Genomic DNA, 27,909 nt, shown 5'->3' on the forward strand with positions numbered 1-27,909 from the left:
TGTGTACGAGAGAGAATACCAGTTCTATGAAGTACATTTAAGTATTGTATCAAACACATGCTGTGCTATTTGCTGGCACTTTTACAGTAATTAATGCTGTTCTCTGGCATGGGGATGCGTGCTAGATGCCTTGTAAGTCACTGCTGAATGGCTGGGGGGTGAGCAGTGCCACTTGTTCCACTGGGAGCCCACATAGTATTCAAAAGGCTTTTTTCTCCACTGCTTTTGAACAGTAGTAGCCAGCATTATGTGAGTGTACATGTCTGTGGGCCATGTCTGCCCTTTGTTGGAAAATGAATTCCTGATCTCTTTCTGCTTGGCTTCTCTAGAGAGCTTGGAGCACCTGGGAGAGTTGAATTAAACGCATCAGAAGGACTAGGCAAGTTGTTGCCTTATAAGCTACTCCCAGTTCCTGAAATCTTTCTAGAGATGGGCTGTGCTGTAACAACAGGAACCTACCGGAGTCCTTGTGGGAGCTGCCTGCTCCCACCTCCCTTTCCTTGTAACATCCTTCTGGCTACCTGAGCAAACACTGTGGCTTTTCAGGAATGGCTGTTAGTCCAGAGTGTGTTGGCCTCTTCCTGAGCAGCAGTACGTAGCCAGGATCTTCTTTATTGGTAGCTGAGCTTGCCCCTACTGCTTCTCTTTAAGAATTTTCTGGTCCCTGGTGTTGGTAGTCAGCTTTACAGTTTGTCAGGAGCATGCCAGGTCACTGGAAACCAGTGATGAATAAGGAAGGTTTGTTTGCAGCCCCTCTGTGGAGCTCTGCAATGTGGAGCTTCATGTGCTGGGCTGAGAGGAGCAAGTCAGTGGTGTGGAAGGATCCCATAGCCAGTGCAGAGGAGGACACGTGTTTGCCTGGGAGTAAGGGGCTGCCTTGGCTCTGAGACCTGAGTGCTAAGGTCATAGGAGACTGGAGGTGAGATTTAGGGAGTTACATACTGACAGTTAACTTCCAAAATGATACAACTAGGAGGGTGAAACTGTTTGTTATTTTATACACACGTGTATGCTTTTATAGCAAAAGACACCAGATGATGCTGTAGTACATAGCATGGTATTGCTGGTCATTTTTTTATGAAGTGCAGGAAGTCCTTTTTAGTGATATAATATATTGAGGTTAGCTTGCGGGCTTGGTTCTTCCTGATGTGAAGTTAGGTAATGCTTAAGGTAGAATTGCTTTCAGAAGACTGGGCAGCTCTGATGGTTGGAAATGCTGTGAAAGAAGGGGTTTTTCTGTGTTGCTTGGGTGTTTATTAGTAACATCTTATACCAGAAACAGCTTGTTATTTTGATGTGGTTTGAATGCAGTCATATATGTGCCCTACCAGTTTTCCTGCTGCTGCCTGAAGGTGCGCCATTTTTTGAAAGAGTAGAACAGGGATGTGAGTAGGAGACAAACTGTTTCATGCTGCTATGTAGGCGAGGAGAGGTGCTGGAGTGGGAAGTACCAGCTTCTTCCCATCACAGGGGTTGGGGGAACATGGTAGAAGCCAAGGCTGGTGACTTGTGATATTGGAGCTGGTTTAGTGAAGGCCTGCCACACTTGAAAGGGGCTATAGGAGTTACCGAGCCTGTTTGCCTCAACACCTTAGAAAGGTGTTCAGATGTATAATTGTGTCCTGAGCAGCCTTAGCCCTTACCAACCCACTAGTGTCAAACGCTGCTTTGGAGATGAAATAAATGTAGGGGGGCTGAGGGGAGGAGTAGAAACAGCATCCAGAGCTGCTAGGATAGTAACAAACTGTAATGTATGCTAAACATAGAGGCCAAGCACTGCGGGCAGTTCCTCCAGTGTTTGTATAAATCACACGGTAAAGGTTTTACGGGAAACTCAAGTGGATATTTAAATATTCCCTGGGTTACATTTATTCATTTTGTTTTGATGGAAACAATCAGAAAAGCCTGTGAGGCTGTAATTTCAACAGGAGGTTAAAGTAGGTGACTGACCAACTTGTGATCATATTTACTTTAGACCTCAGTAGAGAGATTACTCATAGGGATCTTATTAGGCTGCATGATTAAAAAAAAAAAAACAGTAGCAACAAATTTTCAATATCTAACACACATAGTGGCTGCATAATGTTGCATCTAGATGGATGATAGTTTAATTTAACATTTAGTCTTATGCATGGGCTTACTCAGAGACAAACAATTGCTTACTCCCAGGGGATTATGGGCATTAATATCAAAATGATAACACAAGCATTGGAGCTGCGCTCAAACAGAGAGCCGGAGGATACAAAGGAGCCTGGTTCTCATAGGATCTGATTTATTTGGTTGATCTCACTGTAACTTTGACTTCTTGAAAGAAAAGAGAGGCTCTAACAGCTGTATTGCCTGTGCCTGTAGGTGAAACCAAAGACTCCAGCTAGGCTCCTGCAGAAATCCCTAATGAGATTCGCACGGTACACCTTGTCCTTGAGTTAAACTAAAAAGCTTTCATCTCTGATTACATTCCAATACCCATATTTTAATTATTCCTCATCTTCTTTGCACCCTACTCATCATGACCTTTCTCTCTTCATCCACTGAGCTTACTTCTTTAAAAATTTTTTGAAGAGGAGCCCTGGAAAGTGTCACAGGAAAGTAAACTGTCCTGCCTGGTGATCAGTGTACGTGCACGCAACACACCCGGATGTTAAATTATGCCTTGGTGTCTCAATGTGCATGTAATGAGGCACCATCATCATAATTTAACCGTGTAGTTCTGCTTAGTGGCAATATAGAGAAATTATTAATTAACCAATTTCATAATAGAATATACAGAGGCGATCTAGTAGCCTAAAGGAGGAAGAGAGTGCTGTAATTTGCCAGTATCAGATGAATTATATTATGAAAATGAGCTTCAAGAAATGAAGGAATAGGGAGGAAAAAATACGGCTGTAATGGTTTAGGGTTGTTTTTTAGTTGCTGTTTTTTCTGATTTGCTAATGACTATTGTATGTCCATCCTTAAGGTCATTTGTGATGTGTCCCATGCTGAGAATTATGACCAGCAGCAAGAAATGAGAAATTAATTTGTTTTAAATGATACTACACATTATCAGGAGAGAGACCGCATTTTCAGGCACCAGAATGATTCCTAATGACAAGCTTAATCCTTCTATCAGACACAGATGCGGAGAGTGCCATGCAGTTCGGAGTATGGGCTACTGTGTGTGAGGACAAAACAGCATTAAAAAAAAAAAACAAACCTGCAAATGCAGGTTCCTGTCCAACCCTCCCTTTTTAGCTTTGAATATCAGACCATGCTTAGCCATGAGCAATTTTCTGCCACAGATGAAGTGGGTGCAATTGAAATTGGCTTCCAAGGAGCTGTCTGCATTTATATTGCTATATTCTTTCCTTGCTAGCTTGAGCCTGTTGAAGAGCATGATGAAACACCTGTAAAAGGCCGAGGAAGGCTTCCTGCTTGGGGGATGTCAGAAGGACCAGATGCAGCTCTATTTTTAGTCCTGAGGAACAACTCCCGTACTTAAGCATGTGCTTAGGCTCCTTGCAGTGCCGGTTCCGCCAAAGAAAAGGAAGTGAATGCTTTTGTTTTCATGAATCAGTAGTAATTCACTGCTGCGTTGCATCAGTTGAAATTGCTGTGAGGGATTTTGCAGCTTAAATGCTGTTATAACTTAAGAAGAAGCTGGGATTAACCCACTCTTAGAAGGGCAATGAGAGAGCAAACACTAGTGTGCTATCTGTAGTCATAGCTTCACTTCTACAACTATACTGTTGGAGTCTTCCTTTTTGTCGAGTTACTTGGCCTTTTCTCATAGTAAGGCCTCGTGGCTTCTAGTAAAGCCTATAATAGTGAAACCCCATGGATGGTGGAATGGAGAAGGGCTGTGGGTTTGGAAGCCATGTGTTTAGGTTGGCTGTACGCAGCTGTGTACCACTCCTGTAACACAGGCCCAAATGTTCATTGTGTGGACTCTGCTCAGTGTGGCTAGGCCTTCTCTCCTATACATGTTCCGCTCCTCCTACATGCTTGTTCTGCTTTCAGGAGTCATTAGATGTAGCCGTATTGTTTGTGCTAGTCAGATTCGGATAACTGTGAGTGTAGGATTCTGGCAGGTCTTGAAAAGTCTGCCCATCGCAGAAAACAAATAGAAAAGCTGCAGACAGGTGAATTCAGATGAATATTTCTGTCACTCCATGAAATTGTTTGCTGGTCCTTTGTCTTGAATTTGATACATTATAAGCTGAAAGCTGTTGCCATCTAAGAGGACCAAAAATCCCCAAATAAAGCCCTCAATTGAGTTCCCTCATTTGTGCTGTGATAGGGATATATAAAGGAAGGAGTGAAAGCACCTAAGCTACTGACTTAAAGCAGGTGACAGGATTATCATTTGTGGAACACTGGCTGCAAATGACTGAAGACTCTTTGGGTTCATGTTAGATAAACCCGGAGGAATTGTGAAAGGGAGAGCAAGATAATTTTTAGGGTGCCATTGTGGTTGTCGCCTGGTAAAGTAAATGAACTGTGAGAAATTCTGACAGCTGTAAAAGCTTCACCTTCGCACTTGTATTTCTGAAGGTTTGAGTCAGTGTCTTAGAGAGAAACACTACACTAGAATGAAATCCCATAAGATTTGCGTGTTAAAAATACTCATTGGGCCAAGGGAAACATTTGTAAAAGGAAGGGGATGCCTCATTGACAGCTATGTGGAGATGGCAGTTAAAGGAAGTGGTTTTTCAATAGCTTGTAAGGGGATGGGGTGGGGTGTCCCATTACTTCTCAAATACCTGGAATGAAACTTTTTTTTCTAGATGATTATTCTGAAAGTTCCATCAGGGAGGTTGACATTCCCTGACTACAGTGATGGACTGCTAGCTACTTCTGGAAAGAGTAAGGATCAGGGGGATTTTACAACGTGTTTTAATTTTGTGCTGTTTGAATGTTTCTTTCAAGTTGGGTGATGTGTAGTTAGCTTTCAAGTTGGGTGATGTGTTGTTAGTATTCTAGAAGGATGCCAAAATGGCCATGCATTTTAAAAATGAAGACCCCAATGCATTATCCAAGTGTTTTTAGTAAGAAATGTGCTGCAAGAGCAGGGTGGCTTGCTGATGCATAGTGATTTGAACCAATAACCTGACGTGATGCTGCGGCATGAACACACTGTAAATGATAGAGAATTCCTGCTGTGTACCCAACTAAGAGGGAAATACAGAGCTCAAGCTGTATGATTATGAAAGGTATGTATCCCTGATGTGAAATCATGAGGCAGTAAAATGAATAACTAAATGTATGATTTGTATAGGCTACCAGTCAAGGAATGGAAGCCCATTTGCCATGCTCCTCCGGTGTGCCCCTTGCCGGGAGGTGCAGCCACATAGTCTGGGTGGTTGGGGTCAGCCCATTGGTTCCAGCAGCGTCACCCGAGAGAGCTGCCAAGGCAGGTAGTTGTGTCTGACTTGATGTGAGAACTTATATTGCTCCAGGTGACATGAATATGGACCCTGAAATCCATAGGTAAAAACCCTTAGTCCTTTGAAAACATGGACTCATCAATAGGGGCCGTATAAGGTTGGCTGGGTGCTCCCCTTCACGTGTCTGTGATGATACACAAAATTATAAAAATACTTGCATTTTTCTGTGTAACACAAAAGGCACGTTTCATTTTAAGTTTTGTGGCTGCTTTTTTCCAGTGGAACAAAACATTTTTTCCTCTAGATTTTTTTCTGTGGAATAATTTTTTCCCCCAGATTCTGTTAACTTTGGCTTTGAGCAGTGCAAGGGCTAAACTGACTGTCCCAATTGCGGTGTTGCAAATCCTTCGTGCTGACTGCAAAATAGTTGCACCCAGTTGATGGTGTAATAGTAATAGTCATGAGTAATTATGGACAAAATAATGGAAGATGCATGGAGTCTATTACCAAATACAGTTTGGTTTTGAAGGGGAACAGATGAGAGGACATTGTATTTAAGAGTTGTTTTCCTATTTAAAGAAGTACTGAAGAAACAATACTTGTCTATTGCTAAACTAGTTAGGGCTGTGATTTGTGCTTAGGAGTGTACAGTTTTGAGCAGAACAGTCAGCTGCTTGCAGGCTTCAGTGAACTCCTGGGTGACTTTGGCTTGAACAAGATTGCTTTTAATATTTCCAAGTGTTTTCATTATTACAGCTTGCTTGAACTGCTTTGAAGCTAACAACTTTTGGGTGTGGCTCAGTTTATCATGAAATCGGAAATAATGGAAATAATCAGAAATAATGGAAAATTGGAAAAAATTCTCCAGAGAATTTCCTTTAATTTCTGTTCCTGTACAACACCTATGTTGAAGAAAATAAGCTAATGATGTCTCTAAGGCTGTTCAACACTTCTGTACCAGAGCTGCCTCGAGTTACTGAGGTTTGTCCTTGCCATAGCACGTTATGAGCGACTTCGGAGTGATGGATTCACAAAGACCTGCCCTATCTGGGAGTAGGAGTACCTGCAACTTACAGGGGACTGAAGTTTGCCATCTGTCGTTGAAATTATCATTCCAAACTGCAAAGTGTCCAATTCTTTGCTGTTCCTTAAAAAAAAAAAAAAAGTCCAAGGGAGATAGCTTTTAGGAAGCGGAGCCATTTATACTGGTGTCTGAGCATGGGCTTACTGCATTTTGTGCTTTCAGTTTTGAGTATCTTCATCGGAATCAGATGCTTCTTTGTTTCCAGCAGTGTGTAGAGAAATGGAGATGGGCTACAATAGCTTATCAGACTCATATTGTTTATTTATTGTAAACCACAGCTGTCTGTTGAATGCCAGCTCGTGACTGACAAACAAATGAGTTCACCCTTCATCTATTTGAAAGTGATACTGAAAATCTCCGCATCCCGTATTTTAATTTTTGTGTCCTTCTTTGTCATTTTCCCAATGAAAATTACCCCAGCACTGATCTCAATGTTAATGTATTCCTGCTTACATTTGACTTCTGAATATGTTATGGCTAATTATCATTACACAGGACGAGAGATCAGAGCCCTGACTGAGGTGCTTGGTATGGGAACAAAAGGAGGCCAACTCTGCATCTTGGCATGGGGCCCAAAAATTGTGACTGAGCATCTTGAAACTGGTGGAGTCTGGGGAGGTGAGGGGGGCTTCTTGTTTTTTTCTTAGTTTCATTTTATTATTTTTTATGATCTGGGGGAGGGGCCAGGATGGGGCTAAAATTTCCCCTTGAACATGATGTCAATATGTTGGCATGTCTCCTTTTATTAAGATGCCATCCAACTGATAACAAGTCCTGCTGTGTTTTACCAACATAAAAAATTAGACTGGAGACCAGGGAGCGGCAGGTGGCTTTTGGCACCAAGAAATAATCACACTTGATGTGGAAAGTAAAGTAAAAGGAGCCATCTGTTCACTGCAGGAGGACGTGAAAAATCACATTAACATATTGTCACTAACATCATGAAATACACAGTTAATAATAAATTTAGTTATCATGGCAAGCTGCATCGGATGCTTCTTTAGAAAAAGTATTGTGTGGAAGATGTGCTTGCTCACATGTCCTTATTGAGATATACAGTTTTTGTGCGTAAGCCTGAGCCCCGCCATGAATCACTGCCTGTGTGAGCAGATCTGCGTTGCCCCCTCTGGGAGTGTGAGTGGCTTTTCAGAGCCCCTCTTCTGCCTCTGCCCTTTAATCTGCTGGGTTTCTTTCTATCCTTCTTTCCTGGCTGCCAGGCAAGCACAGTAAATGGTTGGAAAGGGTGGAATCAGAAGGCTGAGGGCAGGAAGGGGAAGGAAAAGCCAAGGAAAATGGAGGAGTCCTTGAGCAGGTATTGGCAGTGAGTGCTGAAGGTCTGCCCTAATGGCTGCTGAAGGTCCCGGGAAGCTTTTCTTTTACTTGAATTGACATTGAATTAGACTTATGGTATTGAAGTCATTTTTGCTGCATGCTCTTTCCTTTTGGTCGCAGCTGCATTAATTATCTGTTTCATTAGAGAGGCATGCAGCCTGCAAAATCACCCATTAGGTCAGGAAATCTTACTGCCTCTCTTCCCCCTTCCCCAGAGTGGGGTCAGTGAACTTCGTGCGCCCCTGCGTCGGTTGGGGCTGTGTGCTGCAGCAGGACAGAGCTGTCCCAGTGACTCTCCTCTGACAAAACGACTTCAGCGAGGTAGCACAGATGTAAACTGAGGCAACTGGAAATCTGAAACAAGCTGTGAAAAGCAAGTCCTCTTCTTACTCATAAGAGTCTTGGTAAAAAGTTACTTCATAGTGTCTTTGTACCCCGTGCACGGTGTTTCTCAGGTTGTCTGGAATCGGTTTGAATTGCAAATGGATCATGTAGAAAAGGTGTTTAGTCATCTCTGCCAAATCTCAGCAGGATCTAAATATGAAGCTGGTTCCTCCTTTCCCGTGTATGGATCCTAATAAAAGAGGGTTTATTGCTGCCCTCTCCTTCCCCTGTCATTCTGTTTTCAGATTGGAATGAGAATTGAGGTGGTACACAATTATCGAAAGAGGTCGCGATGATAGCTAGCAGTGTTTGGGTGAAGAAAAATAAGGCCGAATCAACAGCATTGGGTCTTAAACTTCAGGTGTATGAGTTGTTAAACTACTCCAGTGAGATTGGTACATAGAAGAAGGTTAAAGAAGCTGCTTGAATCTTTTTCATCTTAGAGAAGACCTTGTATCCTAATGGAAGCATCTCAGAGGAGACAGAACTTCATTTCAGATGTGTGTTAAGCTGTTTCTCTTCATGTGATAGTCTTACTCACATGGCTTTCTTGTCACTAGTGGAAAAAAAAGAAGACAAAACCAGGCTAATCTCATTGTGTGACTTCCTTTTGTTTCCACGGGAGGTCAGTTCTCTCTGTTTTAACCCTTGTCACTGGGTAATTCTGCAGATGTCTCAACAGAGGACGCTGTATACGCAAGTTTTAGTCAAAAATAGTATTTCATATGAAAGAAATTGGTTCTCCAAGTTTCATTTGTATAGTTTTCATAAACAGAATCATGGCAATGGATTATACTCATGTTCATGAGATTTTGTATTACTGCTTGCTATCTTGGACCACATGTTTTTGACTTAAAAAAAAAAAAAAAAAAAGGCAGGGAGAGCATATGCCAAACTGTGAGAAAGTTGACTTTATCATTTCCCGTCCACATAATCAAGACTTCACTCAGCAGTACACCCAGTAATTCATGAATTAGGATTTCTGTGGTGCGGTGTTCTCCTCACTTGGGAAATGTGCTTTACATTCTAGTGGAGATTTTTAGTAAGATATGAAAAAATATCTGTATAGTCTTTGGTAACAGGTGTGCACATGTGAGTAATTCAGAGTGCTTGTGCTTTAAGGAGGTGAGAAATGCTTGTTCAGGAATACGCTGTTTAATGGAGGATTATATTTTGCAGAGATTATAGATCTGCAGGTATCAAGGCTCTAGCCACTAAGAATTAATGTAAGCTTGTCTCAGCAGCCTTTTGTGAAGATTGTTCCAGTTGTTTTTGAATCACGCGGTTTGTCCCGCATTCTAAGGCAGCACAGGGGGTTAGGTGGATGCCACGTCATGCAGCCTTTCTATTTAAAGAAGTACTGAGGAAGCAATACTTGGTTGCTCCCCAGTAGAGTTGACAGGAGACTTGCAGCTTTGCTTTCTGCAGGGGTCGTCGGAGCACTTGAGGATTTCTTAAGCACTAATAGATCCATCTTCACAACCTCCCATGAAGTAGGACGTAGTCATACGCTCATATAGGAGGATGAAGATGGAAGCTTGGAAAGCGCAAATGGCACCCACGTGCAGGCAGTCTGGGGCAGAAACAAGTATTGAATATAATTAATGTCAATCAACCTGGCCTTATGGAATTTTGTCAAATGAACTTAATATCATTTGTGATGAGATTATGAGTTTGGCTGATAGAGTTTTGTTGGTACTGAATGGTATTTTGATTAAGGATCTGAAATGATGCAAAATCATCACACAACCTGTTATTAAATGGAATAAAATTTTGCTAACTGAAGTCTTAAAATGCAACTGTAACCAGGTTATCACTGTTGAGCAGGTGTGATTGTAATGATATCCTACAGGAATAGCTTTTTAGTCCTGCACTGTTACACCTCATTATTCTGTTAGTGACGTAGAAGAAAATACACTGCAACTCCTAGCGATGACGTGAAGATGGCTGGAATGTTCAGCAGCAGAGAGGGCTGCTTGCTGATACAGAGCCACAGGGACTGCATAATGAGAAGAAATAATTTTCTTCTTAACAGGGCCAGATACAGAGCCACGCATCTGACAGCCAAGAATGCAGGCCCTGTGAGTAGTAGCCTGGAAGAGTCTTTCTGGAGAGTAGTGACTTGGTAAAAGAGCCTGGGGTCACAAGACGAAGCAGCTAGGCATGAGCAATGCTATAGCTAAAGATGTTATTGTAGTTCTTGAAAGGTGCTACAGATTTAATAGCCAGAAGATTGGGTTATCTATGCCCAAGTAGGCCTGTGACTACTTTTTTTTCAGGATGTGCGTGGTTCTGGGGCCAGCTGTTCTGTTAGTGTCAAGAAATTGGAGAGGACTGGGAGAACATCTGTGATCAAGACTGCTACGTTGAATGAAATCTTGCTCATCATTGACGTGGACTCTGTTGAAATTAAGGAGGGAGAAAGCCAAGGAGAGGGCTGGAGAAGAGCCAGGGGAATCGGGATTGGGATAACACAAATCTCTTCAGTAAAGAGAGATGAAGCTGCAATAAGAGGACAGTGTATTAAGAGACCACACTTGGAAGTGGAAGCTAACATTAGAAGAATTTGATGCTTGCAGGTACAAGTTTTCCCATTGAAAGGAAGGCTTAATTTCTCATTAGTCAAGATCTTTGTTTAAAAAAAAAAAAAAAAAAAAAACAACCAAGGGGATGGTTTTAGTATGGAAATAATACCTGAAAAACTAGACTTCATTGTCTGTTTTAATCAATAATCCATGTTGTGGCCCTATTTATAAGTCCATTCTTACTCCTAAGAGCCCCCGAGCAGGAGGCCTTATTTTGTGGAGAAGATGAATTGCTTGGAGTAAAATAAACTCAACAAAAGAGCAGAATGTTTGGCCGCTGACAATTCATTTCACAAGTAAAATGTTACTTGTGGGGGAAAAAGCTGTATATATTGACAGCCTTTTTGTGTTCTGACAGCCCTTTCTAGTGTATTAGTGATTTCATTTTGTACATGACGGACCTCTCTGTGGCTGTGGAAATCTGAGGCAGATGGGCTCTACAGTCAGCCTGAGGGGACAGGAGGAACGCAGCTTCAGAACTTGCAAGTACCCTGAGTTTTGTGCCTTTCATCACGGCAGTGAAGGGACCCACAGAGACTGAAAAGGCTCATAGCACCAGCAGGATCTTAACGGGTGGCCAGGAATGAAGCTAACAGGCAGAAGGGAGAGAGTAGAGAGTCTCTTCCAGCATTTAGATGTGTGCTATGGGAACATCATGAGGTCGGCTGTATGACCATGAACAACTGCTCTACATGATGGATTCCAGCCTTCTATTCTCTTGCTTGCTTGTTGTCCTTCTCCACTTGTGTTTCTCTCTTCATATTTACAGACATCCTTCTGCTTGCGAGGCGGTGTAGAGGTCTCATCTGTTTACCAGCAGGTAAGGAGTTAACTCCTTCCAGCTGATGGGATCAGGGTATTTGAAGAACCTAAAGAAATCGATCTTTGTGAGGAGAAAAGTAAAACAAAACCCCTTTTTTTGTAGGGTGCTGTGCCAGTAGAGCAGAGTTCACCTCCTGGCAGCCCAGCCAGGCCCTGGTCAAATGGGTGAGCTGCTCTGATCAAACAGTGCAGCAGTAGCATGCGTGGTGGTGATGCTCGACAGCGGTCTGAAAAGGAATGTGTTGCATGCTTTTTTTCTTCTCAGTCGTGCATTCATTTGCTTTGAGGAATTGCAGGCGTTTGCAAGGCTGCAAATTTCCCATTCACCTTCTGATACTTGCTTACAGTTGTTTTGGCTAACTTTAAATTGTGCAGTGGAGACCTGACTGCTTGATATCAGCTACCAGGTTTGTGTATGTGGGTGCAAGAAACCCTTTCCTTAGCACATCCTGATGTGGGAAGTTTCAAGTACAACAGTCTCATGCTCTTGCTTTGGTACGAATGTTGCAGAATGGGGGCTATTTCAAATGACTGAGGATATTAAAGCATCGTTTCTTTCACTGTTACTGGAATTCTGCATATTTTGAATAAAGAAAAGTTTCCATTTCTCCTGAAAATATTACAGGAGCAGAAACAAAACCCTTTGAAAACGCATCCTCCCAGTGAATTGAAATTGAGTTACAAGGGAGCATTGCCATACATATCCCAGCACCTTTAGATCCTTGGATTAACAAGAGCAACGTGCTCTTGTATGCTCTCATTATATAACTAATTGGATCATGGTCCTTGCTACTTTGATGCTTACTATTTTGATGAGTCTGTGTAGTAGAAATCTCCTTATAGCCCACCAGGAGACTGGGGAGATAAATACCTTTGAGGTCCCATCACCCACTCTGTTCAGTACTGTGGCATGCCTGAAGTGGTACTAAAGATTGGCAGAACATCTGGCGGGAGCAGGTGGCAGTTTACCTTTCAATATGTTATATAAATGATGATTTAGTTAAGCCTGCAAATAATAACAATAATAATAAAAACGTTCTCACTTACATTCATGTTTTGCAGTAAAGGAGCTTCCAGAGCTCAGTCAATACAGCCTTTCCCTTTCTGAGGTGAGGAGTTTGCCATGAAGCTTGAATATAATATGTTTTTTGTACCCCATTCACAGAGAGAATGTCTTGTGCCTCATATAGCAAGTTTGCTCCTGCAATATCTGGGGTGCAAGTCAGTAGCCTATATGATCTTTTGGATCTGGTGCTCTTCAAAGTTTGTCTCTTGACATAAGCTTTCAGATCAGGAACAGGAGTAGCAACTTTATTTCTATGCTGCAAGTGTTTTGTCCCACCAGTTGTACGAACCATCAGTAATTGCAGTGGCATAAACAATGTGACTGTTTAGTGTGGACAGCATTAAGTGGTAATGAAAATCCGATTAGCACAAGAGCGGCTCTGCGTTCTTATGTTACTTAATTGAGTAATGAAATTAGCGGCCTTATTTATATTTGGAAAACTAACTGTGGTGTAAACATGCTGATAGGACAGCTAAGTCATAGAAGATACAAGATAAGACAGAGAAGGTGGTAAGATGCATTTTTCTGTTCGGAAGGACTGAAGGGTTCATACCAATAGCTCAGACCCAGTAAGGTGATCTTGCAATTGGCATTGTTGAAGAAATGATTTTTCACTCTGTCTCAGCAGATGAGTATGGTCTGGTAGATGATTCTTGTACAGTCACAGCTTGGTTTCCCACTGTTTCAGCTGGCATAGTACAGGTTTCCAAGAGAAACTGTGGTATTGCCTTTCTTACGTAGCTTTTTCAACCTACTTGAGGGCTTCCCTGGGCTCTTGTTGCTCCATTGGTAGCAGGAGCACGGTGAAACCATGCTTGAGAGGGAGCCTGTGGACAGAACTGGGTAGGAATGAGGAGGCTTGGCCCGGTGGGACAGCTCTCCCACAGATTGTCCTGTCCTCCTGCAGAACAGCAAAGCTAAGATTTCTCTAGGAAAAAAAATGACGACGACCAAATCCCACTATCCATATTTCAGTAAAGGGTGGGCGGGCTGAACTGTTTGTTTTTGTGGAGCACTTTCATGGTCATCACAGTGAGAATCCACCCCCACTGAGAGATCTAAGGAAAGTGGTATTGTGAAGTATTTACTTGTTGGCACTGCTTCATTACCTGCTCTTGATAATTTATGGTGCCATATGGAACAAGGTTGATAACTACCCGTCTTTATGAACACATTGGTTTCATTTACCTGAAGCAGGCTTTTCAGTTTTGAATGGAATCAGAGATACATTGTTGCCTCATTACAGACCAATTAAAACGCGGTTTTAACCTAACGCTAGGTTGATTATTAATTGTCTGGAAGGCCTTTTTCCTTCTGTGCCTTTAATTAGGATTTCCCATTACAGCCTCATCCAGAAGCAGAGTGCTGAAAACTCTGAGCAATGCTATGGTGCTATGCAGTGGGTGGATGGGTCCAGAGCTGCTCTCATAATGCCGGTGTCGCGCTGATGCTCGCAGTCAGTCTTGGCAGCATGGCAGGAGACCTGTGGCCATTCCAGAGGCCGTTTCTTACCTTGTACCTTCAGCTGATGGCTTGGAGGTTTTAGGTCCGCTGTATGATGGGGCTTGCTTTGCTATGAAGTGTGAAAGGATTTTAGGGGCCACCATTAAAAATAAAAACAACAACAAAAATGCAATCCGTGGCAGAGTTATGGAAGGGTGCTGATGTCATTTAGTGAGAAAGTTGGTTCCTTGCAATCGGTGTCACTCAGGGGCAGGGCAGTGTCCCCCTGTACACCTGCCAGCTGACCTTAGACTTGTTCTGATGAATGGGGAAGACTTTGCTACTGGTAGCACAACTATGCTTGTAGTTATTTATGGGGATCTTTAAAGGAGTGTGGTCTTAGAGGGACCCTCTAGGAACACCATAATTGTGTCATAATTGTGGTATGGTGATGACAGGACTGAAAACTGGGCATTATTTGTCTTCTAATATTTTTCATCTTGTTGCCATTTAATCACTCTGAAGAAGATCTACTGGGAAGGATTTTGGTGGAAAATGTCGTTAAGTGGAAGTACATATGGTAAAATGTCATGTTTCAGTTGGCTGCTATGGTACTACGTGGAATATGTTGTAAAGGTATTGCTTAGGGCCAAAGGTTTCCCAGCTGGGTTTTGCTTTGGGAGGCAATGGCTTACTCTCACATGCTGCACAGTAGGAAGCTTTCTGCAGTGCAGCTCTCCAGTGATTTATTTTAGATGTTTAGCCAAGGACTTAAATGGGTTAGTAGACTAGCACCTTCAGGGAAGTTGCTCTTTATAATTTAACTTTCAGAGAGCAGGTTACAGCGCTCTCAAACAGTTGTGTCAAAGACCCAGCAAAAATTAATGGCTCAGAACTAATGGCAAGCTTTCCAGGATGTTGCTCTGATTTATTGAGTGGTGCTAAGCTCCAGCATCCTTGTGTGGAGAGCACTTGTCTTCATATAAGGGGGCTAATATTACCTCAAGCTGTTGTCAGTTGACTTGGTGAAATTGCTTAGATGCTACTCTCAGTGTAGATAGCTGGTGGTGATTACTCCTAAGTATTCTAAGAGCAGAAACCCTGGGGAAAGGCTGATTAGCTGCCCAGGAGGATGATGTTCCAGCCGTGTAAACAAACTCCTGAAGTCTCCTGGTCATAATGAGGACCAGGCCTCGGTGACAAAGCCCCCTCAGCTCTGTGCTGCTGCATTGAAGTTGAGCAATTTGCAAGGGGAAAGTGATTGGAGTCAGTCCCTGTGATGCACGTAATCCACTAATCACCACTCAGAGACTTCTGGTGCTCAGAAACAGCAGGAGGGAATTGGCTTTTATGAGCTGAAGGAGACACTGGCATATGTTGCTGAGGAGAGGGGGAGGAGGGACTACTTAAATATTTATAGATTAAGGGTACATTGGGATCCCTTCTGTCTTTTGTATGCCTGGTTCCCTGACTTCCTCTTGGGGATAACAAGACACAAAAACTCTTCATCCTACCTGTGTTTTAACTTGGAAGCATGCAACCTGATCCCCCCCCGTCTCCCAGCCTTCGTGCTCGCTCGAATGGATGGGGTGGGTGTGAAGGCAATGCAAAACCTGTCTTGTCGCAGTTCATGTCCCTGGGCTGTCTGCCTTCCTCACAATACACTGCAACTACAAAAAGCACCACAGGCTGGACGCGGTCAGAGGGGTGAAGTTAGGAGTGAAATCAACTCAAAAGCAAATTTGTGTCAGGCAAATAGCACCTACTTACAGGAAGGGATCTGTGCTGCTGTCCTGGATCCTCTCCCGTAGGGTATGCGGGCAGAACAAGCGCAATCTGCTGAGAGGAGCTCTAATGCTGCATCCTCCCTCTAGCTTTGTTCAGGATATGACTTCCCTGCAGACTGAAAGGTGACATTTTCATTGGGTTGCTCTTCCTTCAGTGGTTCCTTTTCTTAAGGAGGATGAATTTCACTTTGCGTGCAGTTGCAGAGAAGCCGCTGACTCTGTGGACAAAATGCTTTTGCGTCGAGAGTGCTCTGCTCAGTCATGTACAGAACCTGTGAAGGAGATGAGGCCCGGGAAAAAAGGAGAGCTCACGCTGTTTCAGTCTGTTAGAGCAGCCCAATGTGATGGCAGTAATAGAGTAGCAGTGCCCCACTTGGTGCAGGAGGCTGGAGGAGATCCTTAGTGTCACCGCACCCTCTGTGAAGTCACAGGCAGGTGTTCTGTTGGCAAGTGCGTGGCAGAGAGAAGGGTGTCTGAGCAAGACGAATCGAGGAGCTCCTGCCGTCAAGACCTGTCCAAGATAACAGGAGTAAAAACTGAGAAACAGCATGTGTATCCTTTTTCCAGGCAGTTAAAATCTCTAGGGAAAAGTCACGATTTCTTTCCTGCTTTTGGTGTGTGCTGTAGTGAGTGAGTTTTTCTAAAAGATCAGTATCTTTCTCAAGTGCTGCTCACTCTGTAGTTGTATTATTAATGGCAATAGTAGTTATTAATATTCCTTGCTATTACATACATTTTTTTCATGAATACTTAAGCAGATTTGTGTACAGGATGCCAACATCATGATCTTGGTTTTACACAGCAGAGAAAACTGAGGTGTAGGAGATGAAGAGAACCACTCCTTGCTACCTAGCATGTTGTCAGTGTAGCCAAGAGCCAGAGCCCCTGTGTTCAGAGCCCAAAAGCAGGCTGATGTTTTGTTGCCCGCCTTCTGTGCTACATGGAGAACTGTGGGGTAGAGGCCATGAGAAATTCTGCCGGTCACCTTTTTTGAAACCACAGTACCTATGACCCTGCTGATGGGGAATAACTGCAGATTGCAGTAAGGTTAATTTAAGTCTGTGTGCATCATCTAATACATTCCCTTTTGTGATCCAGTTATTTGCGTATGCTCTTTAGCTCTTAGTAAAAAGTTTTAATGTGGTGTCAACCAGTCAGACCCAAGTCCTCTCTTAGGTTGCTGGAAAGGGCGCATAACTACCTTCTGTCCTCTTCAGGTTAACAGCTCTTGTAAGACCTATTAAAGACTGCACTTATATAAATCACATATTAAATAGTTTAATATTGGATGTTAAAATTGCATAAATCAGTGCTAATTATTTAAAACTGTTGCAGTAATGAACATCAGCCCTGAAACTGGGTACAGCTCAACAGTCCTTGAAAGTCACTGGGGAGTCTGCGTGTGTGCTCTGAAGCAGCTCAGATGATGTGCCAGTGGGTCTTTGGAAAAAGCAAAACAAGTTTGGCATTGAATGCGCTCCAGAAAGGTCCGATAGCTCGATCAGGTGACAACTGCTTAACAATAGCTCGATAAGGTGACAACTGCTTAACCTCTGTCAGTCTGAGTGACAAAATACACCTCTTTGTCAAAGTTAGTCCAAGTTACAGAACTTCCACCTGTTACTGCTGTTGTCATGTCTTTATTTTCTCATCTGTGACGGTCTGGAATTGCGATGTGGCACTACTGGCTCCTACCACAGGTGACTGTGTCTTCATGTTGGTGAGTTGAAGCCAGTGCTGCTGGGCTCATCAGGCCACTGTGGTGTTACCAAGTAGGTCCAGGAGTACTGCTGCCCACCTGCAGGATGAGCCCCTCTCAAAACACAGTATCACAGCAGCGGTTGGCTTAAAACTGGTTCAGGAGAATTATTTACAGTACAGGCTCGGTACTTCTGTCTGATGTGGGTTCTGGCAAATACTGGTGTAAACTGCTACACTGGCTACAGGGAACAGGATTGTGTTAGCCACGAGGTGGAAATAGTTGCAGGGTTCAGTCCTCAAGCCACAGAGAACTTCGCTGAGGTTTCATTTTCCTTGAACCTTTGGCTGACACTGTCCCACTTGGATTCTGAGAGGACAAATACGACAATCTTTCTGAAACTAGTAGCCACTGCACTTCTTTTATTTTGCCAATGGTGTCACTGCTGCACCACAAGATTTGTGTTTTCCTGTAGGCTTGGAGAAAATAGCAGTAAGAGTGATGTTCAGTGCTTTAAGGGCTGGATGAAGCAGCTGATGAGCTGCATGATGCTACTGCTCTCCTCAGAACCACATTGGAGCAGGGGAGGCACCCTTTCAGTCCTGTACAAGGTCCTCTTGTACTTCTCACTTCTCTCCAAGCTGTCCCTTAAGCAGCAAAGGGAGATGACAACCCCGAAAGCCACACTTAGTACACCTGGGGCCATGTTTGGAATGTCAGGCTGGACCTGGAGGACGTGCAGTTCCCATGGAGGGGAGCTGAGCAGTAGGGGAGTGCTGCTGCCCTCCTGTCCCCCTGCTTTCCCCTGGTGACTGCTGCCAGTCCCACTCCTTGAAGGTGCCTCAGTGGCTGCTGGCCTAAAGGGGCTGTGCAGGCCCTTGCCATGTGTCCTGTCAGGCCCATGGTGTGAAGAGGAGTTGGGAGGAGGGATGTTTCCTCATCTCTGTGCTTACGTGGGGATTCCCTTGGGCTTCAGGGGCGGTTTTGAGGCTGGATGTGGTAGGCTTCTTTACAACAGCAAATAGGACTGACTGAGTCACATTGGAGCTTGCAATCACCACCACAATGTAAATAGGAATGAATTCAAGGCAGCCCTCAGACGTTGGTAATCAGTCTGGTAATTTCCAAGTCTCAGTGGCAGAGGCAAACAAAGATTTGGACTTGCCTCGTCCTGGTTTGCTAGTGCTAGCTTCTTACATAGGTGGAAGCCGCTTGCCTTGTTTTATTTTGATTTTTAAGTCAGGGATGCTGTGTTTCCCCTGACAAAGAAATGACAGTATTTATCAGCAGCAGATGTGCCTGCTTTGGCTGAATTGCCAACACATGCATTTAATCTTTTTTCTAAGTGTCAGGCTCTAGTTTGAACAATAGGATGGCACCCTATAGTGAGACCTTAAGCTGAGGGGAAAACACAAATCGACTTCAGTTGTTGTTGAGCGGGGGAAAGGGGAAATCCTGTAAACTAATTAGCTCATTTGGCTCAGATGTCATTTCTGATCAAACCACTTAATGCTGCTTTCAGTGGCAGATCAGATGTCTTTTGCATTAAATACCATTCAGCAAGACCAAAATGTGTCTAGGGCACCTGTCATCTGCTCGATGGGGATGCTGGGTATACAATAAATGGCTGCATGTGAACACATCACTGGACCCGTTTCAGTCCCTGCAGTTCGATTCTGTTCTGTCAAAGGGTGTTTCTAGGGGGCTGACCAGATGCCAGTGAGCTTCAAGGGTTTGTCTTCTGCCTGTTTGCTGGGAATTCCTAGGGAAAGTCTTTTGTCTAAGGGACAAAACCTCCCAAGGAGCCCGAGGGTACAGAGTTACCTGTGCCAAGGGGTCTCTGCCTCATTTAGATGCCTCCTAAGTCAAGAGGCAGCCACTTGTGTTTGGGGTGAAGGCGGTGCAGCTGAGGACTGGCAATGACAGGACTCAAGTCCCTGTAGCTTTGGTGCCAGCCTTGCAGTGAGTATTAAAGGGGACTACTAGGCAAGGAGGGTTAGCTCTTAGCAAATGGTACATATGATTAGCACCCAGAACTTGTAGAAAATGCAGGGTGTTTTTGGGATTAAGGGATATTGGCATTTGTCTTGTATTGAGACGACAGAAAAGGATGTGATTCAATTTTTGCTTTCTACTCATTGATATGATTATTACTGACCATTTCTCCCTCCAGTATTTTTTTTTGACTGTTTATCCAATGTCAGAAAAAGGTTAAGAGAATAGGCAAAAACAAACCAGCAAGTGAGGAAGGTCCTTCTTAGATCCATTTTGAGATGGTCTACTTTCTTTTAGGTAGTTCTTTGGGTTGTGGTGGCTTTGGCAGTGCTGTGCTTATAAAAGCTCTTGTGAGACACATGTCCACCTGTAGCTCTAGAAAGAAAAGGTAGATGTTTTCTTTTGACCAGGAACAAATCACAAGGAATCATACACAGATGACTTTATTTAGAAGGATGGTGAGGAGAAGAACTGCAGACAGATTTAGTGCTTAACCTGGAACCAGTGTTCCCACAGGTGGAAATTGGTCAAAATTTGGGCAGCACTGTTTTTGCGCTCGAGTGTCCCTAAGCTTTCCCAAAGCTTTCTCAGAAAACTGAGCAAAAGAAAAACAAAACTAATCTTCCTTTCTAGAGGGACAGACACATGTAAATTAGACTTACTCTCATCCAGTCCTGCATGTTTTGTCACAAGTGGGGTATGACAGCCAACGTGGTGAATCATGCAAGAGAGAGAAGAGGGCCAAGTTTTGACCTGGTGTAAATGTGATATGCTTCTGTTGAAGTCAGTGGTTTTTCTCTGGTTTACACCAGCTGAAAATATGGTCCAGATGGTCCTGATGAGAGAGAAATATCATGAGCCTGCTCTTCTGTTGCATTGCACTTTATGTAATGATTTCACACCTGTGAAAATTGGTACAAGATCAAAATGGAGATTCATACAGATGTAGATACACAATGGAGAGCAAGGCACCTGAGAGCAAAGCCCATCAATTTTTTCCAGAGTGGAAAAAAATTATTCCTGGGGAGTCTCACTTGAAGCATGAATTCATACTTGTGTGTATTCTCTATCTTTTCTTGTTTGTGGATAATTACAGTGAGAGCACCTTGTGTACAAAGGGGGAAAATTGATGGAACTGACGTTAATAAGTGTGTAAGTAGGAACATGTAGAGACAGTGGTGCTTGAGCCATAAGCTTTGCAAGTTCTGTGAGACACTCATGTCAGTTGCCACACTGGGATAAAGTTGGTGCAACTTCTGTCTTCGTAAGCATGCAGTAGGTGTACCTGTGAAGGGGACAGGTGTGCCTTGGCAGTGCATTACTGGAAGTCAGAGTTTTTAATCTCTTGAGAATTCAGTGAAAGATAAGTACAATTCCTCTAACTCTTGTTTTTTTCAGATCACGGAACTAGATGAATGAAAAAACTTTGGTAGCCAGTGCTTACCTCTGCTTGGTCTGATCCTCCCCCAAATGAAAAATAACTTTTCAACCTGCTGAGGTTGTGAGAACTAAATGAATCCAGGTCAGCTCAGGATACAAGTCTTTGTAACAGAGGAACAGTTTTGTCTTAATTTGATGATTGAAACTTCACTGCGTTGGGCTGAGAGGTTAGAAGTCAATTGACAATAAGGGCCAGGTCAGGTGATGCTAGCTTTGCTCACAGAGCTCTGCTTGTATACGGTTGCTAGAGATCTGACTTGGAAATAATGGAGAGCAGGCAGCACGTCTTTAATCAGAAATAACTGTATCAGTTGTCAGGATACCTGAGAAGCACTTTTTAGAAGCATTGCTCTCAGCAACACTTAAAGTATAGCTTGGCTGTGTGGACAGGACCTCCTGTCAGCTAGCAAGTTCTAACCTCTGGCAATGACTGCACAGTGTTGGTTTGTTGTTTCTTTATTTTTTAAAGAAAAAAAAAGCTTTGGAGGAAGGTTTGCATCTCAATATTTTTAGCAGTCAAGCATAATAGAGTAAGAAAGGTGTCAGAATGCATTTTGTCAGGATGCTGTAGGCAACACTGTTTGAAATTTGTTGAAAAGCAGGTGACAGCCACCCATGGAAGAGTCTCACTTCCTTGAAGCGTGTTATGCTGTGCTGTTGCTATTAATTTCATGAGCTCTCTTGCAAGCAGGGAAGTGAATGAGTGATGCAGTCCCACTATACAAAGCTGCCTTGGCCTATGAAGTTCCTACGTTATTTAAACATGTTCCATGTAATCCACTGCATGCATAAGCTTGTCAGGAGAACTTCAGCAAAACCCACCCTGTAATGTGTTCATAAGGGGTGACTGCCTGCACCTGGGACTGGCCCTGCATGGCTCTGCTTGCATTTGGATCTGGCTGTGCTACTCGTGGGTGAGCCAAGTGCGGGCAGGAGTTGGTGCTTTGACCATGCTCACAGTGCTTCACCGTAGAAAGCGGGGCTGTCAGTTTGTGTGCTACAAGTTGGGGCTTTACAGTAGGGCACTTAAATAATTTAGAATTAGAGATCCCCAGACAGAAAACTGCTTTCTTCTGTCTTATTCCTTCTGACTCTAGCTCTGATAGGTGTTTAAAGTATAGGCAGATTCATTTGTACTGCTTGGGTCCTGATGCTGCTAAGAACAGTGCCGTACTTAAATCAGATGCACACAGGTTGCCTCGTTGTCAGTATCTTAATAGGCTATCACGGATCTGTTTGCAGAAGCTCTCTGGGATGGGGGAGATGCTTTGTGGTCTGTCAGTTGTCTTTTGTGAGCGAAGCATAGTTAGCGACTGGTTTTGGGCAGGCTTCAGTCAGAAATGACTACCATTAGGATACGAGACGTAATGAAACTTAAGCTCCTAATTCATACTAAATTTCCCAGGGTTTAGAGGTCCCAGTTCTCCCAAAATACTGTGTTTGCCCATGCTAAATAGAGTAGTGCACTTAACCAGCTGTGTATAAAAGGTGTTTCTGCAAACTGACTGCTGGTGTCAGCTCTTACAAGGTTAGAATTATTTTTTTCCTTACTATGAAAGTTTTTATTCAGGTGTATGACAGGCTAATATTGCACTGCACAGGATAAACTAAAAAATGAGTACAGCAAAGGTAGTATATTATAAATACTGTGATAAGATATAAGGAAGACATGATATATATTGGACCTGTATGTACTGGGGACATGGTTGTGTAGCAGCAGGAAATAGACACTATCATAACAAAGGAAGGTGTAAATGCTGTTCCCGCTCAGTTTTAGTCCAGAGCCTCTTAATTCTGGAGAGCATTTCATGTCTGCCGAAGATCTTGTGAATACCTGTCTGGTATGCAAGCTAAGCAGCATGCAGGAAGAGAAACCTTGTGATGCTTGTTATTACATTGGAGATGTGGACTGAGGACTAACATGCTTCAGCAAGTGACTTGTTGCTGTTGTTTTACTTGGGCCATAGAAACAAACAGTGGGAATGATAGGATAAGCATTATTCAAACACACTTTTCTGTTGGCAGACAGGACAGAAAATAAGACACTTTTTTTTTTCCTAGAACAGTGATAGTTTTTATTAAAAAGTAAATTTTTTTCCTTAAAGTTGTTGAGTTCAAATTCTGAAATCCTATATTAAAACTCAAGAAGCAGAAACAAAATCAAATGTAAAGAATGTGCCTATGAAGGAAGCTGGGTGGCTCGATTTGCACCAGCATTGTGTTTTGCTAATGGTGTAACCTTTCTGCTTTGTCTCGTGTTACTGTAGAGTTTGGACAGGCTGACTATTTATTCCCTGCATTCGCATAGTGTCCTGATAGAGATGAGAAATTTGCAATGTGTAGTGGCTCTTCTGTTTGACATGAACAGCTATAAGAGTATTATTGCTGTGGAAAGAAGAATGGGTTTTGTAGTGTATAACGTTTAAGAATCTTACAAAGCCCTTTAAGCTATTCAGGTACCCTAAATTAACTGTGGTCTACAATTCTGAGATGCAGGTCTCCATTGTCAGCTATGTCAGTATTGCTTTGTCTCTTGACAGATGTCTAGACAGATTGGAGAATCAATTCCTAAACAGGTTAGCTTGTGAAGTGGGCAAGCAACACACCTTACCTGCAGCTTTTCCTTCCCTTCCCTTCTCTGCATGTGCAGAAGCAAGTTTCCCACCCTCTTCATTTCCTAGGTTTTTGGTGTGAGCAAAAAGTATCAGAAAAGCCGAGGCCTCATCCAAGCACATGTTGAAACAGGAAACAATCTGTGGACGGTGCAATGTTTGTCTCCTAAGGCTGTTGGTAAGAAAATGAACCCCAAACACTGCATCTGAAACCATGCTAGGAAGTGCCCATCTCATAACCTTTCTCTGCTGCATCTGTCCCCCATGCCAGGAGCAAATTCCTAGTCCTGTATAACGCAGGATGGTGTTTTTCCTCTGCAGAAGGATCCCGTGGCTTTTCCCTTGTTTCTCACTCTCCCCCCGTATGTGGGAGACTATGCCAAGACCCAAGCTGATGTGTGTGAAGATGCTATCCTTCAAGCGCCCTGGGACTGAAATGCAGCTGTCACTCTCCAGTGTGAATAACAGGAAATTTAATTTGTTGGGTGGAAAGAGTTAAATGAACTTTAACTGAAAAGCTCTATCTCTCCCTCTCAGGGTAGAAAATAGCCAAGGGCAACAGCGGATGACTAATGTGTAGAATATTGCAATTAGTATAGCAAGGTACTTACAGGGATCAAATTAAAAAATTCATTAACGTACGCACTTAATTAAGAAACACTTTTCGGTTTACATGATAAATTATGACACCTATTAAATCTTCTGGTACAAGCTGTAATGGCTTCTTTGCTCCTGGGCAGAGAACTATTGCCTTTGAGGTCCTTTGAACCTCCCCAAGGACCGACGCTGTTAGTTACAAGTGTGTTAAAAACAATGCTCTTTTTTTTTCCTTTTTTTTTTTTTTTTTCCTCCTGTGAGGTACAAACCTTGCTTCACTGCAAACTAATTTCAAGTAAAGTAACCAGCCCGGGGATTAGGAGACCCATCAGCCTGCGAACACAACGGATGATGAAACAAACAAAAAATGACCTTGAGAATAACTAAAGAAGAAAGTTAGCTGGATGCTAGGTGCCCATGAGGCAGCGGGATGCTTTAGATGGGATGGCATCTGCACATGTCCTCATGTGGCTTCAGTCGGACGCCACCCAGCCCGTCTGGCACAAATGCAGCATCAGGAGTATAACAAGAGAGGTTTCTCTTGTCAGGTTTCTCTTGTCAAGGCAGGGCTGTTGGCTCCAAGCTTTCCTTGCTCTTTGGGGTTTATTTTATTTCTTTTTGGACTAATTCTAAGCAACAGCCAGTTTAAAGAAAAAAAAAGTTGGAAAGAACTTTTTGAAAAGGCTTGGCATATTTGTTGTTGGCTGCAGGTGGCTTTCTTTTTTGCAAGTTCTTTGTGAAGTGCAGCATTCAGAGATCCTGAGCTGTATTGCTGCAGGTGCTGGGATGTGGCAGAGCTGGGTGGGAGCCAGGCCGTTAGTTCTGCTGCACTGGGAATGTGACGTGTTAACAGGACAATCTGGTGACTGCTGTTTCTTATATTGAAAAATAGACCAAAGCTGCAGTTGATGAAGTTTCTCTAACTGCAGTTTTGGAAGAAAAAAATAATCATCTGGATCCATCTGATGAAAACACTTTTTATTTCAGTTTTATTGTTGGACAAGAAATAGTTTGGAACTGCAAAATCCAGACCACCTGTTTGCAGCGGATTGCTAGAGAGCACTCTGACCTTCAGGAGAAGGCTTGTTCCACTTCGGTTTTGTAAAAAAGCTTATCTCATCAGTGGCTGTGTGAATCTGCCAGACCTTTTAGTTTGGATTAATCTACGTTTTCTCATCTAAAAAAGATTTCTCCGTATCAATGTTAAGAGGCAAATATCAGGTTAGCACCATGGGCTAACTTCAGCACAAGCGGAGGATGGTACCCAGAGTCGTGTGTGACCACGACGGAGCTGATGGCCTGTGGTAGATGCAGATGTTCTTCATGCATTTCCTTAGTGAACTGTTCCAGAATCTGCCAGATAGATGTAGTTGTTCCCTGATTTCTTTCTCATAGTACATCTGGCCTGTAATCCCATTCCTTGTCTTTCAAAGAGTGCCTGATTTGGCTTAGTGCTGTGCCTAGCCAGGAATATTTCTGCAGCCAAGTGACTTTGAAATATGGCCCAAGTGTTAAATTCCACACAGTCTTACACAAGCAAAAGCAGCAGTATGAGGCGCAAGCAGAGGAAGAGCATGTCTTAAAGCAGTAAAGAGGGACTTTTGGCGTGTGCCTGCTGTAATCCTGTGGAAAATCATTTGGTGTCTGGACTCATCCCTGAGCAAAATCCTCAGGGGTGTAAGCCACTTTGAGTCTTTTTACCTCTAACACCTGACACCACTTGCAGGCACCTCAAAAGTGTTTGGTATCTAGCATCCCTTGAGTGCTTCAGGCACCTTACTGCCTTCCACACGCTTCAATTTCCAGCTGGAGTGCTTGTGGAAAGCTGGGTGTGTAATTTTTAGTCTCCAAAATTCATCTCTTAAAATCTGACCCTGCTTATGATCCCGAATATTTCAGACAGCCTGAACCTGTGTTGTGCTGCCAAAACCTTGGTGAAGTTGAATCCGTATTTCTTGTAGACTGACATGGATTTGCTCATAACTGAGGCTAAGTTGTGAATAATGTTGATGGAATGCACGCAGTTTATTAAACAGAGCAACTCTAACTAGGCTAAAGATTTACTGTTTATTAACAAATGCTTGAGATGTAGATGAGAATAACCCTACAAGAAGCAGGAATATCTTGGTTGCAAGAGGTACTTAAATGCTACTCAAAATTGAGGAGGTTTTCTGCAGACATGACTGCCTTCTGCCTTGATGTACAGCTACGTGCTCTCTTCCTTGAAGCCTGCTTAGCAGCATGCAGAGTTTAGCGCAAACATTTGCCCTTCTCCCTGCAACACCCTTGATGTCATGACCTTGGCAAGCTGATGGTTGGTGGCTGGTGCATTCCCTCTATCTTCCATCTGGCTGCCCTGGAGACTGAGCTGCACTTGGGGGAGCTGTGGGGGCCATAGCAGGTTTGTAAGCAGTGGGACGGGGACCTGCAGTGCCCCGAAGCACCTCTGCCTTCTTCACCTTCTTTGTCTGGTCAGGATCAGAATTCTGTCAAGTGCTTCCACAAAGGTCTAGCCTTTGACTTAATTATATGGAAGGCAAGTAATATCTAGCTTCCACAGTATTTTATCGACACTGACAGGCCTGCATAAATAAATAAAAATCTTATTTTATGCAGTGAAATATCTTGTTGGTTTTTAATAAATCAATAACTAGAGGTGACACTAGAAAAGTGTCTTTAAAACGATTTTTGAGGTGAAATAGAAAGCACTAGATTATCCTTATTAGCGATTTTCTTCGCAGATTGTTTGGTTTGAAATAAGTTCCCTGACGACTTCTCCAGAACAGTCTATAATGACTGCTAATCACTGTGTTTGTCAGCACTTAGAGCTTTATCTTTCTTAGAGTGTGTGAGGTACCTTATCTGTTGCAAGAAATGCTACTAAAAATCACTACCAAATAAATATGCCAGTCTCATTTCAACTAAAACCACGTATATTTGCCAGAGAATGGTTGTCTTGAGTTAAAAAAATTTCAGAAATCTGACTTAGAATCCTCTAAGGGAGGAGAATTTTTTTTGCTGGTCAGAGCTGCTTCAATAGCATCTGTTCAGACCTCTAGTAAAAGTATGTGGTCGAGTCCTTTATCAGCAAAGAGTTGATGCTTTGCACAAAAACTTGAGCCTCTTCCAAAATGCATAGAGCTGTAAGACTGATGTGAGACCCTAGTTGTAAACTGCAGAGCCTTATAGCATAGCAAATGGGAAGCTATGCGTGCACCCAGTTTTTTTCTGTAACCAGAGGCCTTCCCTCTATTCCTTGCACAAACTCCACTCAAAGTGGCCAGCACTTGACTAGAAGTATCTCATTGGATTTTGTAGGGAATGGCACGGGTGTTCTCAAGCAAATAAATTGAGCCTAGGATCATAGCTGCTGGGTTGTTCTCGTAATTACGTCAAGAGTTGTATCACTCAGAAAAGGCACAGAATAAATAGCAGGTTGCGTGGAGACAGGTACTTGATCAAGCGTAGCTTGGTTTAAACACAAAGATTTGTTTCTTAAACTTGGATTTGTACTAGTGTGTACGAAACTTTGTTGTATATTTACAGAACTACTTCTATACCAGAGTGCGTTTAATGAGCCCTGATACAAAACGTGTATCCAGTGGGGAAACTTGCTATTAATTTCAGTGTGCTTTAGATTGATGGCTTGTTTGCATGCACATTTTTCTATCTGAAGTACTTATTAGGTATCCCTGTG

At 43.0% G+C, this 27,909-nt stretch overlaps 1 protein-coding gene across 1 annotated transcript in view; it reads left to right on the top strand.

The window, feature by feature from the left end:
* The window catches only part of LOC136790685 (uncharacterized), a 98,888-nt gene extending 75,731 nt beyond the window's left edge, over window positions 1-23,157 (top strand). The window contains exons 4-5 of the mRNA XM_066995993.1: window positions 10,446-16,421; window positions 17,003-23,157. Coding sequence (XP_066852094.1) covers window positions 10,446-10,736 — 291 coding nt within the window. The 3' untranslated portion in view covers window positions 10,737-16,421; window positions 17,003-23,157. The remainder of the gene's footprint in view (window positions 1-10,445; window positions 16,422-17,002) is intronic.
* The last annotated feature ends 4,752 nt before the right edge of the window (window positions 23,158-27,909 follow it).

Source organism: Anser cygnoides, chromosome 4 (genome assembly GCF_040182565.1).
Source record: "Anser cygnoides isolate HZ-2024a breed goose chromosome 4, Taihu_goose_T2T_genome, whole genome shotgun sequence".
NCBI classification, from domain to species: Eukaryota; Metazoa; Chordata; class Aves; order Anseriformes; family Anatidae; genus Anser; species Anser cygnoides.